This window comes from Varanus komodoensis, unplaced genomic scaffold (genome assembly GCF_004798865.1).
Source record: "Varanus komodoensis strain SLA01 unplaced genomic scaffold, ASM479886v1 scaffold27, whole genome shotgun sequence".
Taxonomy (NCBI): domain Eukaryota; kingdom Metazoa; phylum Chordata; class Lepidosauria; order Squamata; family Varanidae; genus Varanus; species Varanus komodoensis.
In genome coordinates this window covers 183,778-203,567 of record NW_025335701.1, presented here as the reverse complement: position 1 = coordinate 203,567, position 19,790 = coordinate 183,778, and the positions used below count along the sequence as shown (strand labels likewise).

The following is a 19,790-nucleotide window of genomic DNA, read 5'->3' as shown; positions in this document are numbered from 1 at the left end:
AGGGCTCCATTCTATCCCCTCTGCTATTTAACATCTATATGAAACCGCTGGGAGAGGTCATCAGGAGGTGTGGGCTGCGGAATCATCAATACGCTGATGATACCCAGCTTTACCTCTCATTCTCCACTAATCCAGGTGAGGCAGTGGCTGTGCTGAACCGGTGCTTGGCCGAGGTAAGGGAATGGATGAGGGCCAATAAACTGAAACTCAACCCAGACAAGACGGAGGTCCTGTTGGTTGGCGGATCGGGTTTCGGAGAGGGTGGATTTGACCTGGTCCTGAATGGTGCAACACTCCCTCTTAGGGATAAGGTCCGCAGCTTAGGAGTACTCCTCGACCCGGAGCTTTCTTTGGAAGCTCAGGTGACAGCGGTAGCGAGGAACGCCTTCCTTCTGCTTCGGCTGATTAATCAGCTGCGCCCCTACCTGGAGTACGACTGCCTGGCGACAGTGACACACGCGCTGGTGACTTCCCGCCTAGACTTCTGTAACGCGCTTTACGTGGGGCTTCCCCTGAAGACAGTCCGAACACTTCAATTGGTGCAAAATAGAGCTGCCAGGTTGCTGACGGGGACGGGGCGTTATGCTCACATGACTCCAGTCCTCCGTCAGCTTCACTGGCTTCCCATTGAAGCCCGGGCCCAATTCAAGGTGTTGATTATGACCTACAAAGCCCTAAACGGCTTGGGTCCTGGCTACCTGAACGAGCGCTTACGTCCGTATATGCCCCACCGCCCTTTGAGATCTGCGGGAGAGTCCCTTCTCCGGGAACCCTCCATGAAAGAAATTAGGAGAGTAAGTACCCGGAGGAGGGCTTTCTCTGCGGTGGCGCCCAACCTATGGAATTCACTCCCCAAAGAGGTCCGCCTGGCACCGTCGTTACTGGTTTTTCAGCGCCAGGTAAAGACCTTTTTATTTAAACATCATTTCAATTGTTAAAACATATGATCTGGCCGGGGCAACTTCTTCTTCCTTCTCTTTCTCCTCCTATATTGTTATTTTATACTGATAATTTTAATTTTGTATTTGTAAATCAATGTATTTTTTGTATTTTTATATTTAATGGTAATTTATTATGTACTATTGTATTTCAATGTATTTTATCATGTTGTAAGCCGCCCCGAGGTTTCGGCAAGGGGCGGCATAGAAATGTTATAATAATAATAATAATAACAACAACAACAACAACAACAATAACAACAACAACAACAACTGAATCATAGCAGGGCTATAATGTAATAATACTTGTAAATACTATGTTGAGAAACTATTCTGAACAGATATCTGTAGTGAAAGCACAGGATAATTCACACAGGGTCAGATTATTTTGCACAAAAACATTAACACTTTTTTTCCTTTGAAATACCCAACACAGATATAGTATCCTAAGATCAACTTATTTCAAAATATCCTCCTCGGGGTGTATTTTTGCCACAAGGCGTCTGGATAGAGAAGAAATCTCCTGGCATAACATAACAGTGGCAGCAAATGAATTGGACCAGAACAGTAAGTCACCTTGGAGATACACCACCCACAAGACCTAGAGTTTCCATGTCATTTGTGGTAAACAGGCAAAATACCCTCCCTCCCTCTCTCGCCCAGTTCTCAAGGACCTTTCCATTGTTATACGTCGCAGTGCCATGAGAACCATTCCATCTTGGGATCTACTTTGTGTGGAATTATCTCATGACTGTAAACTATCAGCATCTAACAAACTGGAACATCCTGCTGCCAAGTAGATGGGACCAATTCTGTGGGCCAGCATCACCCCAGTCCCAGCAGGGGCCCACACTGTCTCACCCATTCTGGTGGTGGCCCTTTTCAATGCTATGCCAACATCATGGTATGCGCCCATGCCAAAAAGCCAAAAAAAAAAAATCTAGCCCTTAAATGGTTGCCAACTTCTTGTAGGGCTATGCCAAAGAGTGCAAACCAAAACCAGATAATGATTCATCGGGGCAAACATGTCAGTTTTGCAAAGTGAAGAGGTGCACCAAGGAAAGAACAAAGGTGACCACTGTGTACATCTGCAGCAGGCAGAGAACGGGGTGGCTTTCCCCACCCTGAAGCCACTCGTGGGATCCTGGCACAAAGTGCAGTGGCAGAGGCCAGATTTCAGTGGGGTGTGGGGACATGGAAGGGAAAGGACTTGCAGCACAAAATTCAGGCTTGCTGTTTGGTTATATTCAAAATTATCTGACAGTGTCTGTTGGGGTTATTTCCTTTAATAATAGCTTTCAGTCACTTTCCCATAAAGATCAGTCTTTATTTATTTATTAAATGTATAAACCAAGCATCTTCTGAAAGAAAACAGATTCCCAGTATGAAAGATCCTCTCCCCCACAGCTTCCAGCTAATTTGAGTTTACTTCATGCGCCTAAGGAAATGGACAATGCCCATGCAACTTTAGGCCAGAATAAATAACCTGGTGTTTAATATTATTTTTGCATTAATATCCTACCCTTTCTCCTCTCATTCGAAGGGCACAGGGCAGTTTCATTTTGAGCTTCACTATAACCTGAGAGGGGTGTGAGATAAGGCAGTGCAAATGGAGCAAAGGCTCTTCTGGCCACATTTTGTGGACTTTTGGGCCACTCTAGGTTATCAGCATTGTTGCCAACTCAAGCGGTGATGTGCCTGTGTCAATAAACCATCCCTGAACTAATCCTGTTCTATTATTTCCTGGTATCACTTCAAAGGCAACACAGTCCAGCAGTTCAGTTCACCTTCGAATTCAATTTCATGGAACTTCGCGCAATGAGATCACAATGTGCATTCACTGCAGCATGATCAGGCAACATGCCCTTGAAGACAGTCCGGATACTTCAGATGGTGCAAAACAGAGCAGCCATGTTGCTGATGGGGACTGGGCATTACTCTCACATAACCCCAGTCCTCTACCAGCTTCACTGGCTCCCCATCGAAGTCTGGGCTCAATTCAAGGTGCTGGTTATCACCTACAAAGCCCTTAATGGCTTGGGACCTGGATACTTGAAGGAACACCTGCTTTGATATTTGCCCTCCTGTCCCTTGAGATCGGCAGCAGAGGCCCTCCTCCAGGAGCCTTCCATGAGAGACATCAGGAAGCAAAGTACCCGGAGGAGGGCCTTCTCTGCGGTGGAGCCCCACCTATGGAATGCGCTCCCCAGAGAGGTCCGCCTGGCGCCGTCGTTATTTGTTTTTCAGCACCAAGCTAAGACCTTTTTATTCAAACAATATTTTAACAACATATAATATTTACAGGTTTTAATTGTGCAGCCAGGGTGTTTCCAGGTTTTTTTCTGTATTTGTATAATATTTATTTATTTGTGTGAGCCGTCCCGAGGCTATATAGCAAGGGTACGGCATACAAAAACTTTAAATAAATAAATAAACATGGCAAAATAAGGTAAGCTAGCACACCTATTTGTATTTGACTGAGTGCTAACAAGGATATGATGTGTGTAGAACTACGTGCGTGCATGGTTCTTTGTGCAATCTAGAACCCTGCTTTTCTAGGGTTCCAGATCACAAGCCCTTACAGATCCATGCAAACATTTAGCTAATCGTCCATGATGCGTCCATGGGCCTGCCAAAATGGGTCATACATTCGACACCACGCCTATGTGGTCTGAACTCCATTTGCCTCTGCCTGCTTACCATGGGACAACATTCTACAACTAATGATGAATGATGAATCTGTGATTTTGTACTTCTTGTTCCAGAAATCCCAATCTCTAAACTGGAAAGCCATGTACCAGTTTACATTAAAGTTGATGATATAAATGACAATGCGCCAGAAGTTTCATTAACTTCCGATCCTACTGTGTGTGAAAATGCAGCACCAGGAAAGGTAAAGCTTCAGAAACAATTTGCATTTCTACTTAACTTCAGGCAGCCATACAAATTAATAAGCACAGCTCTCAGCATTTCTCCTACCAGTGTATGAGCCTTACAATGAACAGAAACCTTCATCAAGATTAAGCAGCAAAGCACAGCACTGCAAAAAGCTCCGAATGCCAGATAATTAATCCCAAAGAAGTTTGAAATCAAACTTCCTTTCTCTCACATTCCCTCTCTCACAGTATGTGCCAAAATGGCAGATTTAAAGTGTCTATGACTAGAACATGAACAGGATTAAATAACAGATTCAGTCCAGACTTAGTGCTACTGTGGATTGACCCAGTGGGATGCTAAGTCCCATAGATTTCAATGGATTGATTGCAAGCCTACTTGGAATTAAGTCCTATTGATTTCAATAAAGTTTGCTCCAAGGTAAATGCCATAGGACTGTAGCCTAATTCTGGTTGTAAACGTCTATTACTTGGAACAGAAGCATTAGGGAACTCGCCCATGGTGATTAAAAACCAAACGTCTAAATAAATAAATATAGAATTCACAAATGATATTTAAGCCATCTGTATAAGAAACAGCACGATATGACAGACAAAATCCTTACTGCAAAGAAAACCATCAACAATAATTGACCAATAGAAAAACTGTTCAAAGTATCAAAGCTCTGCATTATGCAACAATAGTATACTATAAAATTGTACTTCAGACTCTGTGCATGTTTGAATGAGACAGAAAATATGATTTAATAGCCTAAAGCCATACTCACTTTTTGTGCTGCACATGTCTGTCTTTGCTGCACACAAATCAGTCCCACATGGAGGTCCTTGTGAAGTTCTTGGGATTAAGAACCTAAGAAAAGCCATGTTGGGTCAGAGCAAGGGCCCACCCAGTCCAGCCCTCCATTTATGCAGTGCCAAACCAGCTGCCCACAGATTTCCTCAAGCAGGATGGGTAGAAAAGTTTTGTCTGCCCAAGCTCCTCTGCAACTCATCTACCACCCCCGAAAGATTGGGGTAGTACCTAGCCAGTCAGGCTAAGAGCATTTTCCTCCATGAATTGATCCAACCCATCAATCTTTTAAAGCCAACCAAACCGGTGGCCATCACTACTTACTGTGGCAATGAATTCCATAGTTTAACTATGTACTCTGTGAAAAAGTGCTCCTTTTATTTATCCTGCAACTGTCCTTTGCATGCACTGAACCTAATTAAAGGCACTGACCTTTTGTCATGTAGGTGATCATCAGAATTTCTGCTGTGGATAAAGATGAAATGTTGCCAGGAGTGGAATTCAAGTATTCCTTGGTGTCCGAAGACAGCAACTTCACTCTGGTTGACAATAATGGTATGTCCCTATGGGTTTCACAAGACAGCAAGAAGGAAGCATGGTTGAAATGCTGATGAAACATATTCCAAATATGGCTTTCTGACCAACCTGAAGGAAGGTTGGGGGTTCTATTCCTATGTGTAGGAACTGAGATTACTACCTCTATCAAGAAGGTGCCACCCGAACATTTTTGGGGTTCTTTAAAACATTGCTCAACTCCAAGAGCTGGACCTGTGGGGGCTGGAAGGTAATCCTACAAGGCAATCACCCTTTGAGATTATCACTTAATAAGATGTCATTGCTTTCCCCAGATAACACCGCAAATGTCACCGTCAAGTACGGACAGTTTAATCGAGAGCTCGTCAAAACCCATTACTTGTCAATTGTCATCTCCGACAATGGCTTACCCCAGCAGAGCGGCACGAGCACCCTCACCATCCATGTCTGCAAGTGTGATGAAGAAGGCAATTTCACTTTTTGTGAAGAGAGTGCTAAACAAGTTGGAGTCGCCATCCCTACGCTGGTAGCCATTTTTGTTTGCATTCTGCTCCTCCTCGGTAAATACATTCTCACATTTCTTCACTTCCCTTCTTCAGCCTGGGAGGGCAGGGTTGGAGAGGAAAGCTTGCCATCTAGTCTGACCTCTGGCACCAGCTGGCTCTGCTCATGACATGCCCACCATGTGGACGTCCAGCCTCTCCTTGAACACCTGCACCAATGGGGCCTCAACGACCTCTCATGGAAGCCCATTCCACACCCTCAGGGTCCTGGCTGTCAGGAAGTGATTCCTGGCATCCAAACGGAACCTTGGCCCCCTGAGCTTTGCTCCATTGGAGCGCATCCTGCCTTCCTCTGCAGGGAAGGACAGGTCTCTACCCATCTCCATGTGACATCCCGTCACATACCTGTATGTCGCCAACATATCCCCTCTGAGTCTCCTCCAGGCTGAAGAGACCCAGTTCCCTCAGTGTCGCCTCATACGGCATCCCTTGTGATTCTTCCCACACTGGCTGCAAAGAGCAAGGGAGAATCTCCAACTCCCCTTTCTGAGGTCAGCATGCTTTCTTCAGCCTTGGAAGGTGTTTTCTGAGCCATCGTGCTCAGCCGGGGGCCATAGGATTTCTGTCTAATCCACTTTTCAATGAATATATTCATCAGACTTCAAAGTGAATGATTTAATTACAGTGAGATAAGCCAATTACATGACATTCTGATTCCTGCCTCAGAGAAAACTTCCAGAAAGATACGAATTCACAACTCTCACTACTCTCTTGTTGTTTTCTTTCTAAAAGCTCTTCCTCAAGTTGTAGTCAGGTACTACAATTTTTTGTGTGTTTTCCATTTTGTAACTAATTTATGGTTATGTCTATACTCGACTGTTTTGTCTACAGCGATTATCCTGTTAATGGTCTGGAGGAAGCATCAGAAAAAAGATCTGAATGTTCTCAGGAAAAATGTAGAAGAAATCCATGAGCAGCTAGTGGCCTATGATGAAGAAGGTGGTGGTGAAATGGACACCACCAGCTATGATGTGTCTGTCCTCAACTCAGTCCGCCAAAGAGGCATGACTTCGCCAAGGATGACCATGAAGGCCATGCCCTGTGATCACTCCCAGCTACAGAAGCGTCCTGGACATGCACTGTCAGGCACTGGAGAAATGGGCATTATGATTGAGTTGAAAAAAGATGAAGCGGACAATGATGGGGATTTGTTGCCATATGATACCCTCCATATATTTGGTTATGAAGGTGCTGAGTCTATTGCAGAATCCCTGAGCTCTTTGGGATCTGACTCAGACTCAGACATTGATTATGACTTTCTGAATGACTGGGGTCCTAGGTTTAAAATGCTAGCGGAGCTGTATGGATTAGAACCCAATGAAGATCTTGTGTATTGAGTGCGGTCAACTGCACATTTTCCCAGTCATAGCCATAGACAATATGGCGGAGAGACTATCTGTTCAAAAGGTAGAATGCACCAGCTCTTCATACAGTCTTCAAAAACCAGCTGTTCACACATTTCAGAGCAGGTTTAGATTGAAACCAAAATCAGGTTTGTAGAAACCAAAAGCAGTTGTGATGTTGAGACAATTAATTTGATAAAGGCTTAAAGACTGGCAGCAAATTTCTTTTGCTGAGTTACAAAGAGAAGTCTTTGTAAGTCCTCTAGTGACGGTTTGTGCATCCAGTGAAAGGTACACAATATTTAGAACTTTGTCCCCTGCCAAATGTTAATTCTCTTTTTGGTTACTATTATGTTAGTTACCAGAAAGCCTGTGCTTCAGGTCAAAACCCCACCATTGTGCCATAATGAGGCTTTTCAAGGAATGCCTTAAGTTGTATGTTTTACTTGATGGCACCATTCTCTCTTTTTACAGGCTAATTTTTTATACAATAAAAAACCTATACTTTTCAAACTCAGTTGAAGAAATTCAGCTACTACAGGGAACTTTTCAAAGTTAAGAGCCTCATTAACTGTGAAACTTTTTAAAATCTTTTCTTCAAGTTGTTGTTTTTTTTCCAATCCTGGAAAATTGGGCATTTCCTCATGAAGTTTTAGGCACTTCCAAATGCAAACAGCAGATTCATCACAAATTGGGTACCTCCAGGGTAGCATAGGCCCATCCAAGATACTTGTGATCATTTCCTTAATTTTATACATTGTGAAGTAGATCCTGTGGCTCAAGGCTGGTCCATGTTACTAATTTATCAAGGGATGCTGTATTTAAGGAATCATGGAAACTGTAGTCCTATGCGGAGAGTGAAAGAGAAATCAAGAGCCCGTGTTAGGGACTGGCATTGTTCAGCACCAGCTGAGCCCATGTTCCACCCCAAGCCCCACTATCAAACCACATCGGCTCTTGATCCTGTTACTCCTCGTCCTTGTCACTACCTGCTCACCTGCTCCCTTAAAGAAAATGAGTAGTGACAAAAGCAAGGTGAAGGATCCTCCATGCACCTCCCTCCCTTCCTTCTGGATAGTGTGTGAACTGGACCAGAAGGGCAAGCAGAGGAGGATCGGGAGGAAGAGGGGAAAGGAGAACTACCTGGGGAAAACCCTCACTGAATCAGAATTCCCTCAGTGTTGGTGGGGAGGACATGATGGTCAAATGATCATATTAGCAGCTCCACAAGTACCATAACTACAGTATGCCCTGAGTCAGTATTAAGTTAAAGTTAACTTATGCAGCAGCTCTCCTACAATATCTGTAAAACTGGAGAAATATGTGGGTACTACAAGATTTTGTGCGGTTCAAGATACAATGCTGTGAAAGCCAGCAAATGTCACCAGTATTTTGCAAAGTGATAACAAAAGATACATTTTGATGGAACTCTCCTTTCAACCCTAGTTATAAGACCAAGTTTCATGGACCAAGCTTATCAGTCTGGGAAGGATGGGCCTAGGTTTAATTTGGATCCACTTCTGCCCCTATTGATGATGAAAGCCGTGGCCTTCCATGCCACCCTGTTTTCCAGAATCTGTCCTGCAACATTAGGAAATAGTTTACTGGATTTTGTGCTGTTTATTTAACTTTAGATTTTTGTATTATAGTGGCTAATGCAGACCAGAGAGTCTTCTTAGAAATACAGCAAGTAGAGCCAAATTGGCTTGGATTTCTTAAATGCTAACATCCTAGAGCTTATAGGCCATGAACACTAACTTTCAAAATTCTTCTTAGCCAAGGGCTTCACAAGGCACCACTTTAGTAACTCCAAGTTATACAATATTATATAGATTACGTATCAATATAAAGGATGGACAAATCTGTCAATTTTGGATTTTCCCAGTTTCTCATTCTTCCAATCTTGAATTCAGTTTAGCCCAAACTTGGCGGAGAGGGGTTTGCAGTTTGTATACAAGTTTGTTTGATATGCACATTTTTACAAGTGATATTCTTAATGCATGTTAATTTTATTTCCATGAATAACTTTAAAACAGTTCTACTTTTCCATAGTAAAGATTGCTCAATGCATTTTTATAGGAGAACTATATTGCAAAATTCAGAGACAGGAAGATTTCTAAAGGGAACTGAGACTTGGTAACATATTACTTTGAACATGTGAAATGAAGCAAATTTGCATTAAAATGCAAAGTAAATAAATTTCCTATTTAACCCTAATCAAGAAGTATGACCTACCATTTTTGATTGTGCATAATTGGTGGATGGATGGATGGATGGATGGATGGAAGGAAGGAAGGAAGGAAGGAAGGAAGGAAGGAAGGAAGGAAGGAAGGAAGGAAAGAAGGAAAGAAGGAAAGAAGGAAAGAAGGAGGGAAGGAAGGACACTCTGCATTCTGATAGAACTTGGGAACTGTTTCATTACTATAAGGTGACTGGCCCAAAGTCATCCAGTGAGCTTTATGGTCAAGTTGAGATTGTCCAGGATCCCAGCCCAACACTCTAACCACCACACCACAAACACATAAAAACTCCCACATCTAGCCAATTCCATAGGCCTAGATGTTGCCGTATTCATGTGGTCTTCCTATGTGTGGGGTGAAAACATTGAGGAGGAGCAGGGTGCCAGCTCTTTCCATCCAATCCTTGCAGCTTTCCCTCTCCCGCCACATTCTCCCCTCCCCTCTCCCTCCAGTGGTGGCCAATGATTTGAAAAGGGAGCACTCTGCCAGTGGAGGCTTGGCGTACCAAAAAAGCAGTGGCAAAATTGTATGGAGACTCTCTGTAGAGGGAAGGAGGAGTCATTTCAGAGCAGCACTTCCTGCATGCAGAAATGATGGAAATGCAGAAGGAGGGAGACACTGCTAGTACACCTACATGTTTCCCCCCACACTGAAAGAGCGCCTGAAGAAGGCTTCCGTGTGCAGCTGTACCTGCATTTACTTGGCCAGATGCAGATACATCTTCTTGGACTAGGAGCACAGGAGTGTCTGTTTTGAACTTGGAAATCAGTGCCTGACTGCTGAACTGCATGCAGCTCCCATGCGATTGCCTGGTTGGTTCTTTCTGGTTCTGTGGACAAAGAAGTTTCCGAGAGAGCAGGGTGGATGCTGTGTGGTGGCACCGACAGCGAGCAGCATTTAGGATGATCATACATGAAATGCTCACATTCTGGAACCACAACAGCTGCTAACTCTGGTGGGCAGAAGAGCCACCAGAGCAGGACTTCAGGGCAGTTATCCAGGCTGTGATCAGAAGAATGAGCAGAAAGATCCCGAGACACAGCAGGGCTGGCTTACCACATCTGGAAGTGAGTGAGGTGGTATATATTACCTCCTTAAAAGGTAGCCCCCCCAAAGAACATAAGACCCTAAAAACCTAACAGCACTTGCACCGACTGGCCTGAACATGGTTTATGTAGCTAATGACAGAACAACGTAAGAAGAACCTGGCTAGGCCAGATCCAGGGCGCATCTAGGCCAGCGTTTTGTCCACACAGGCACTGACCAGCTGCCCACAAGATGTCTCCTGCCCGTGTTCCTCAGCAGCTCGTGTGCACAGGCTCCCTGCAGCTGGAACTGGAGGCAGCACATCAAGACCAGCAGCCAGAGAGTCAGTCCCCCTTGTATTTATCTGATCCACTTTTAAAGTAATTCAGATTGGTGGCCCACACTACATCTTGTACAAATGAATAGCACAGTTTAACTATGTGTTGTGTGAAAAGCACTTCCTTCCATCTGTCCTGAGTCTCCCATGAACCCACTTCATGGGATGACTCCAGATTCCAGCATTATGGGCATGAGAGAAAAATGCCTCCTCACCACTTTCTCCTCACCTGGCATGATTTTGTGCGCTCTACCATGTCTCTCCTTACTCACCCTTTTTCTTGGTTAAACCATCTCAGCTGCCGTAACCTTTCCTCACAAGGGAGTTGCTCTAACCTCATCATCTTTTCAGTTGTCCTTTTCGACACTTTTTCCGGCTCTACAATATCCCTTCTAAGTGTGATAACCAGAACTGCACCCAGTTTCCTAAGTGTGGTCACACTGTAAGTTTGAATGAGAGCAGTATCATATTGGCGGTTTTATTTTCATATTTATTTTCAGTACATGAACGGTATTATTTTATCAATAGGCTCGTATGCTCTTAAGAGGGAGGGAGGGAGGTCTGCATTTCCATGCTAAAATCTTGCCACCTGGCATGCATGACTATATCACATTGGCTTTATTGTAAGGGCTGCAATGCTATATGCACGTATTGGGAGAAATTTCCCATGGGACACAATGGGACATACTCCCAAGTACAGATGCATAAAGCTGGGCTGGAAGTCCTGGCCGTGCATCCTCAAAATCCAGAGTAGATTTATTTCCTCTGCCCACTTTACACTAGTATAGATGTAAGCAGATTCATGAGCCTTCAAAAACTGTGCTGCACATCATAACTCGGCACTATTCCACTAAATAATGTATTGTATATATGTTTTAATATGCATATTCCTACTAACAAAGATTTTCATTTATAACTGATGTGCTTGCTATTCAACCAGTGGGATTAACTATAACAAGTTTTAAAGCAATTCTAATGCTTTTGTAAACAATATTCAGTTTTTAAAATGTCTTACGATCCATGTATGTTGCATTCTATTTGGGCTGGAGATATTCTAAGAAGTACTTGCCTTAATTTCTACTGTACATTAATTGTTTTTCACTAGATAGTATTTTCTATTTATGCTCTGTGTGTGTCTTTTTTATCTACATAAAAGCTGTGGCCAAACTGGACTCATTTGGCTCCTCCAAGGGAGGGTCAGAGGAGCTCCTGCTGAACACCATCTCCAGTTAGGTTTGCCAGAAGCCAGGGCTGTTGTCTTTGTAGTATCAGGTTAACCCTTTCCTCAACTCACGGGTATTTGACATCATACGATAAGGCTTTTACTGTTAGTTTTTTAACTGAGCCCTGCAGTTTTTTGATTATTTTTTTAACTGTTTTACTTTTTTCATTTTATTTTTTTTATATTTTGTTTTATCATGTTCTGAACCACCAGAAAACTTTAGTATTGGGTGGTACAGAAGTGTCATAAATTAATGAAAGATAAACACCTTGACCTGCTCATCAATGGAATCCTCATTCAAGACCAGAAGAGTTTGCATTATTATATTTTAAAATTGTGGCAAGACAAAACAAAACGACAAAAAGGAAAAGAAGAAAGGAAGGGGAATGAAGAGTGTTTCTACTCCAATCAGTTTTGTTTGTAGATGGCAAACTCTACTAAGAATATGTCATCAGTGGAGGAAGCCATGCTTCTGGAGTCTGCAAGAGCAACATTTCTGATGCTCTAAGACAGGGGTTCTCATACTTTTTCAACAGGGGGCCAGTTGAAAGGCAGCAGTGGTGGGTGCGGGCCAGCGAGGCAGCGGGTGCGGCAGGTGTGGCGCGGCAGCGGCAGGGACAGTCCTGGCTGCCCCTGGCCTGGCCACCCCTGGGTTCGCATAATTAAAAATAGATTTTAAAAGTTATATTTTTGTTACCTTCAGTCCTTTCTTCATCTTCTCTCTTTCTCTTCTGCCCATCTCTCCTCTGTTTCACACTCCATATTCTCGCTCCGTATATGCATGCAATGGGGTGTGGGGGGGGGGGAGCCGGCACACGTGCAGTTGAGCTGTTGCAATTTGGGCATGCGCCGGCTCTCTCTCTGCTCAGTTTTAAAGAACACCTGCACTGGCTCAGAGCTTTTGGACTCATTCAGAGATCGTTTTCTCCAAGCAAGTCCAAAAACCTCTGGGGCAGGCCGGATAAATGGGCATGGTGGACCAGTTCTGGCCCATGGGCCGTAATTTGAGGACCCATGCTGTAAGAACTCCAAATAAGTGACTGATCAGCAGTGGTCAAGCAAAGACTGCTCTGCTTCTTCATCACTGGCAGCTTGGTCGTAACCCAAGACCTGCATCTTCACTAGTTCTCTTATTCCAAGTGGAATGACAGGAAGGGAGGCCTCAAGCAGCCAGAATCCCACCCTTGTTCATTGTCTAGAGAGAAAACCATTTAGCTAGCAAGCACTGTTCTTAAGAGATGCTTTATGAATTTATTGCTAACATCTGGTATCTCTGGGAAACAAATGAGTAGGAACAGCTGCTGAGTTTGGCCTCACCCCTGGATGCCTTCCAAAGTAATCATCAAGCAAACTGACCTCTTCTTTTTTTCCACTCTAAAAGTGTAAATGAGAATTCCTTTGGAGGAAATAAAGAAAGCATCTGAGAAGGAGATGCTGGCAGCATCTCTTCTGTACACCACATATACAAGAGGCACTGTCCATGGATATCCATGGATATGGCCAAGCATATACCAGGTTGTATGACATCCCAGGGTAACTGACCTCCCTGGGTCACATTCTGTTGTGTAGTTTAAACATAAGAAGAAGACCTGCACTCTCATCCTTCCAGGGCATTGTATAATCTGTCCAGTGAAAGAGTCCTCAAATTTCACCCTCCTGTCTTTTACATTTTTCTTTCTATAAATCAAAATATCCCTGGAGTAACAGAAGACCCAAGTTTTGCATAAGAATAGTTTTGTAGTGCCCAAGAAGAAAATGAAAGCTGAAGAAGCATAGTACTTAGTGTCTTGGATTAAGACTTTGGAGATCCCAGTTCTACTCCCCACTCAGTCATGAAGTACACTGGGTGATTTTGGCCAGTCGGACTCTCAGAATAACCTACCTCACAGGGTTGTTGTGTGGGGATTAGATGGAGAAGACACCAACTGTGGAAGCTGTCTTGAGTTCCTTGCAAAAGGAAGAAAGGTGGTATAAATGTGACACAGTTGTTGCAAAAATATTCGTTCACCAGTTTGTTTCGCCTGAGAGGAAAATGGGATTCCATTCATCTTGGGTAGAAAAACACACCAACGACTCTTGATTCAATAGGTTTTTTATTAAAACCATCTGCAGCAGGTGAAGCCGTGGCTAATGCCATAGAAAGTCCCTTCATGTCCCACCTTCATTTTCCCTAAGAGTTACCCTCTGGTCTCGATATTTCTAAACTGCCAATCATCAAGCTACACATTCTTGGCCATTTCACCTCCTCATTGTCTGGCACGATGCTGCTTCACTTGACCTCGACCATGCGGTAACTTCAATAAGGGTGTTCAGGGTGTCCACGTGCTTCAGCTCTAAAGGCCATGATGAACTGAATACACTTCTATGCCTCTAAGCTGCATTTTTATGCAAAACAATCAGAAGAAGAACATGTCTTCTTAGTTTCTTTTGAAAGCCAAGAGTTTGAACTAAATTTTAAGGATGCAGGATTAAAATTCATTAAAGGAATTTTTTTTACACTTTTAAACCAAACTAGCATTTGAGCAGATCAAAGCTCAAAGTTCAATAGCCCAAGCATTATTATGCAGGTTTTATTGTTATACATAGCTGCAGAAAACTTTTAAGTCTTAAATTACCTGCACTGGCTGAAACCTGAAAGCCATTCTTATGCTGATTGAAACTCAGAACTTTAGATGTTTTATATACAGAATTTGCCTTGCCTGAAGCACTTGTGACTGGAATTAAAAATAATCCCTCTTGCAACTATGGCCTTGGGCCGGCGACCAAAGGGGTCGCCGCCGTTTGGGGTGCCGTTCGGGGGGACGAGAGGGGGGCTGGGCTGGCCATGGACTCTTGTTGAAATAGGCTTGCCTACTGTTGATTCTCAGGGAAGAGGAAGGATCCCCTTTTTTTTTTTTTCCTTTTTCTTTTTTCTTTTTAGAGTTCTTTTTCTCCTCCTTCGACCTACTTTATAATCTTACCCTGCTTTAATCAGTGCTTTGAGTCATTCCTGGCCATGTCGACGTTTATATATCCTGGGGAACCCACGGGGGCTGCTATTGGCGTGGTCACGGGCAATGGTCATTACAACAATAGGGGCTTAACGTGTCCACGCAGAAGAAGGATGGACAGATGGCTGACACCTGTCCCTCCTTCTGATCCTGCCCCCAACCAGAGGGCACCAGGTAGCCTTGTCAACCATCCCTCGGGTCTGACGGTGCTGCTGCTCAATGCCAGGTCGATCAATAATAAATCTTCCCTCATCCATGATCTGATTGTGGATGAGGGGGCCGACCTGGCTTGCGTAACGGAGACCTGGGAGAGGGAGGGGATGTTGCCCTCTCCCAATTGTGCCCGCCCGGGTATCTGGTTCAACACTGTTCACGCCCAGAAGGGAGGGGAGGGGGAGTCGCGCTGGTTTACAGAGCCTCCATCTCTCTCACGGGTCTTCCGGTCCCTTTGAGACCAGGGCTGGAGTGCCTCTACTTGGTGTTGGGCGAACGAGACAGATTGGGGATTCTACTGGTGTACCGTGCACCTTTCTGCCCAGCAGTCTCCCTATCTGAGCTGACAGAGACCGTCTTGGACCTGGTGTTGAGGACCCCCAGGATGTTGGTCCTGGGGGACTTCAATCTCCATGCCGAGTCTGGACTGACCGGGGCGGCTCAGGACTTCATGGCCTCTATGACGGCCATGGGCCTGTCTCAACACGTCACTGGCCCTACCCATGAATGTGGACACACTCTGGACCTGGTATTCACGACGGGGCAGGTAGAGGATGACCTGAGGGTGAAGAACTTATGTTTGACTCCCCTGTCATGGTCGGATCACCTCCTGGTGAGGTTTGTGCTCGAGAGCGGCCTCTCCCTCTATAAGAGTGCGGACCCGATTGTATGGGCCCGCCCCCGGAGCCGGATGGATCCGGATGGATTCCTGGGGGCCCTGGGGGAGTTTCCGGCGGACAAGACTGGTGCTCCTGTCGAGGCTCTGGTCGAACTGTGGAACGGAGAGATGACCAGGGCTGCGGACACGATCGCTCCTAAGCGTCCTCTCCCACCAGGCAGAGTCCGCTCTTCCCCTTGGTATACACCTGAATTACGGGCGATGAAGCGAGCTGGGAGACGGCTAGAGCGTAGGTGGAGGAAATCACGGGATGAATCTGACCGAACACACTTGAGAGCCCACTATCGGGCCTATGCTGTGGCGGTGAAGGCGGCGAAAAAGAAGTTTTTTTCCGCTTCCATTGCCTCCTCACAATGCCGTCCAGCGGAGCTTTTTCAAGTGGTGCAAGGCCTGGTTCGCCTGGGTCCTAAGGAAGATCCGATGACACCCTCAAAGGCCCGCTGTGACGACTTTGCCAGGCATTTCAGGGAGAAATTCGCTCAGATTCGTCATGAGCTGGACTCCACTAATGAATCAGAGGTCTCTGAGGAGTCGCCAATGCCACCGTCTGGTCCAAAATTATTGGAGGAATTTCAATTATTGCGGCCCAATGATGTGGACAAGGTGCTTGGACGAGTACGTCCCACCACTTGCCTATTGGATCCTTGCCCGTCTTGGTTAATAAATAACTCCAAGCACGGGATTGGGACCTGGATCTTGGAAGTGGTTAACGCTTCTCTGAGGGAGGGTCGAGTGCCTGCCCCTTTAAAGGAGGCGGTAATACGACCGGTCCTGAAGAAAGCGTCACTGGATCCAGAGATGGCCACTAACTATAGACCTGTGGCCAACATCCCGTTTCTGGGCAAGGTGTTGGAGCGAGTGGTGGCGGGACAACTCCAAGCACTCTTGGATGAAACTGATTATCTGGATCCTTTTCAGTCCGGCTTCAGACCTGGGTACAGTACTGAATCTGCCTTGGTCGCCCTGTACGACGACCTGTGCAGGGAGAAGGACAGGGGGAGTACATCCCTGTTGGTTCTTCTGGACCTCTCGGCGGCTTTCGATACCATCGACCATGGTATCCTTCTGGATAGACTTGCGGGATTGGGGGTTGGAGGCACTGCTTTGCAGTGGTTCCGCTCCTATCTCGACGGTCGATTCCAGAAGGTAGTGCTGGGGGACCATGTCTCTACGTCATGGCAGCTATGCCATGGGGTACCACAGGGCTCCATTCTATCCCCTCTGCTATTTAACATCTATATGAAACCGCTGGGAGAGGTCATCAGGAGGTGTGGGCTGCGGAATCATCAATACGCTGATGATACCCAGCTTTACCTCTCATTCTCCACTAATCCAGGTGAGGCAGTGGCTGTGCTGAACCGGTGCTTGGCCGAGGTAAGGGAATGGATGAGGGCCAATAAACTGAAACTCAACCCAGACAAGACGGAGGTCCTGTTGGTTGGCGGATCGGGTTTCGGAGAGGGTGGATTTGACCTGGTCCTGAATGGTGCAACACTCCCTCTTAGGGATAAGGTCCGCAGCTTAGGAGTACTCCTCGACCCGGAGCTTTCTTTGGAAGCTCAGGTGACAGCGGTAGCGAGGAACGCCTTCCTTCTGCTTCGGCTGATTAATCAGCTGCGCCCCTACCTGGAGTACGACTGCCTGGCGACAGTGACACACGCGCTGGTGACTTCCCGCCTAGACTTCTGTAACGCGCTTTACGTGGGGCTTCCCCTGAAGACAGTCCGAACACTTCAATTGGTGCAAAATAGAGCTGCCAGGTTGCTGACGGGGACGGGGCGTTATGCTCACATGACTCCAGTCCTCCGTCAGCTTCACTGGCTTCCCATTGAAGCCCGGGCCCAATTCAAGGTGTTGATTATGACCTACAAAGCCCTAAACGGCTTGGGTCCTGGCTACCTGAACGAGCGCTTACGTCCGTATATGCCCCACCGCCCTTTGAGATCTGCGGGAGAGTCCCTTCTCCGGGAACCCTCCATGAAAGAAATTAGGAGAGTAAGTACCCGGAGGAGGGCTTTCTCTGCGGTGGCGCCCAACCTATGGAATTCACTCCCCAAAGAGGTCCGCCTGGCACCGTCGTTACTGGTTTTTCAGCGCCAGGTAAAGACCTTTTTATTTAAACATCATTTCAATTGTTAAAACATATGATCTGGCCGGGGCAACTTCTTCTTCCTTCTCTTTCTCCTCCTATATTGTTATTTTATACTGATAATTTTAATTTTGTATTTGTAAATCAATGTATTTTTTGTATTTTTATATTTAATGGTAATTTATTATGTACTATTGTATTTCAATGTATTTTATCATGTTGTAAGCCGCCCCGAGGTTTCGGCAAGGGGCGGCATAGAAATGTTATTATAATAATAATAATAATAATAATAATAATAATAATAATAATAATAATAATACCTATCAAAAGGTTTCATATTGACTTAGGGCAAAGGTTAAACAGAGGCTGGATGATTTCACTGGGATGCTCTGAGGGACACTCAGGGATCCTGCACTGAACGGCACGTTGGACTAGATCATTGGTCCCCAACCTTCTGGGACATGGGGGTTGCATCAGAGTGCCCAGTGCCTAAAGACGGCCAAAACTTAAATCAAAATGTCACAAAATTATTACTCTACTAATTTAGATCAAAAGTAAACCTTTGGAGTCAATGAAGAAATGAATGCAGCCCATTTTGGAACAAGATTTTACTCCAGAATCTTTTTATCTAGCTGCACACGTTTACCTAGTCAATGTGATTTCTGTGGCTGTTTTCTGTTAGCCAGGGCATTAATGTCCAAGTCAAGGTTTGTGACAGACACCCTTACAAAGTAATGTAAATGTTCATCGGTAAGTCTTGACCTACAGTTGGATTTCAGAATTTTTATCTTAGGAAAACTTTGGTCTCAGATATGTGTGGTGCCAAAGACTGAACATGTGTGCAGCAAATTCCTTTAGGTTGATAAATATATCAGATAGACAATAGAAATTGAACAGACTGTTTTCTTTGTAAATTTCTCTGAGATCATCACTGGTTTGCAAATCAATTAGTTCCACCTGAAAAAGTTACTTGCATCTTCTGGTGCTACAGCAAATGGATTCTGAAAGATGCTTATTTCCTTTCCATGCTTATGGCAGTTAGTGAATCTCTTCTGGAATTCCACTTGCAATAGGTTCAGTGCTTTGATGTGTCTTTCAACACTGAATTGTAAATTCCAGTCCTTCTGAAATGTTAGTTCATTGCAGCAAGAGAAGTTTGAAAAGCTACTTTCACTGACTTGCCTCACAAAAATACTTAGTTTTGCTTCAAAAGCTTTTGATTCAAAATACATGTCACACATAAGTATTCCTTTTCCCTGCAAGCTTAGATCCAACTTGTTCTGTGACATCAATTAAGAAAGCCAAATCAAACATCCATCCAGGGTCAGAAAGTACTTCTTGACCTTTTCCTTTCTCCTTGAGAAAGACATCGGCTTCATGACAGAGACTGAAAAAAAAATTGAGAAAGACTTTGCCTCTGCTAAGCCACCTGATTTCTGTGTGGTACAATACTTCCCCATATTTTGCATGTATCTCTGAGAGAAAATTTTGAAACTGACAATGAGTAAGGCCATGTTGCCTGATGTAATTAATGCTGGATACAACAATACACACCACACTTTCCCACTGAAGCAACTTATTACACAAGACTTGATGAAGGGTGATGCAGTGAAATTGCATGGGAAGTGTGCCATTTAATTTCAATATCTCTTCGTCAATTCTTGCAACTACAGGAGTTTTACTTTCCACCATATTTCTTTCACCATTAGTTGTGGTGCTTTTCAATTTATCCCAAGCCAAGCCAAGATTTTCTACTGATTCAAATATCTTCAGGAATATGTTTTCTGCTGCTGTAGTACCATCAAACTCTGAAGTGCATACAATTCTTCTGTAATTCTGAAGCTGGACTCTATCCCCCTGATCATTATTGGTAGTTGGGCAGTGTCTATAATGCCATTGCTCTCATCTAATGCCAAAGGGAAAAAAATCAAA

General features: G+C 44.7%; 1 protein-coding gene across 1 annotated transcript in view; it reads left to right on the top strand.

The window, feature by feature from the left end:
- CDH5 (cadherin 5) overlaps nt 1-9,279 on the top strand; it is a 46,698-nt gene extending 37,419 nt beyond the window's left edge. Inside the window, exons 8-12 of the mRNA XM_044434086.1 lie at nt 1,375-1,505; nt 3,704-3,831; nt 5,069-5,177; nt 5,471-5,716; nt 6,551-9,279. Of these exons, the coding sequence (XP_044290021.1) occupies nt 1,375-1,505; nt 3,704-3,831; nt 5,069-5,177; nt 5,471-5,716; nt 6,551-7,056 (1,120 nt within the window). The 3' untranslated portion in view covers nt 7,057-9,279. The remainder of the gene's footprint in view (nt 1-1,374; nt 1,506-3,703; nt 3,832-5,068; nt 5,178-5,470; nt 5,717-6,550) is intronic.
- Nucleotides 9,280-19,790: the final 10,511 nt, after the last annotated feature.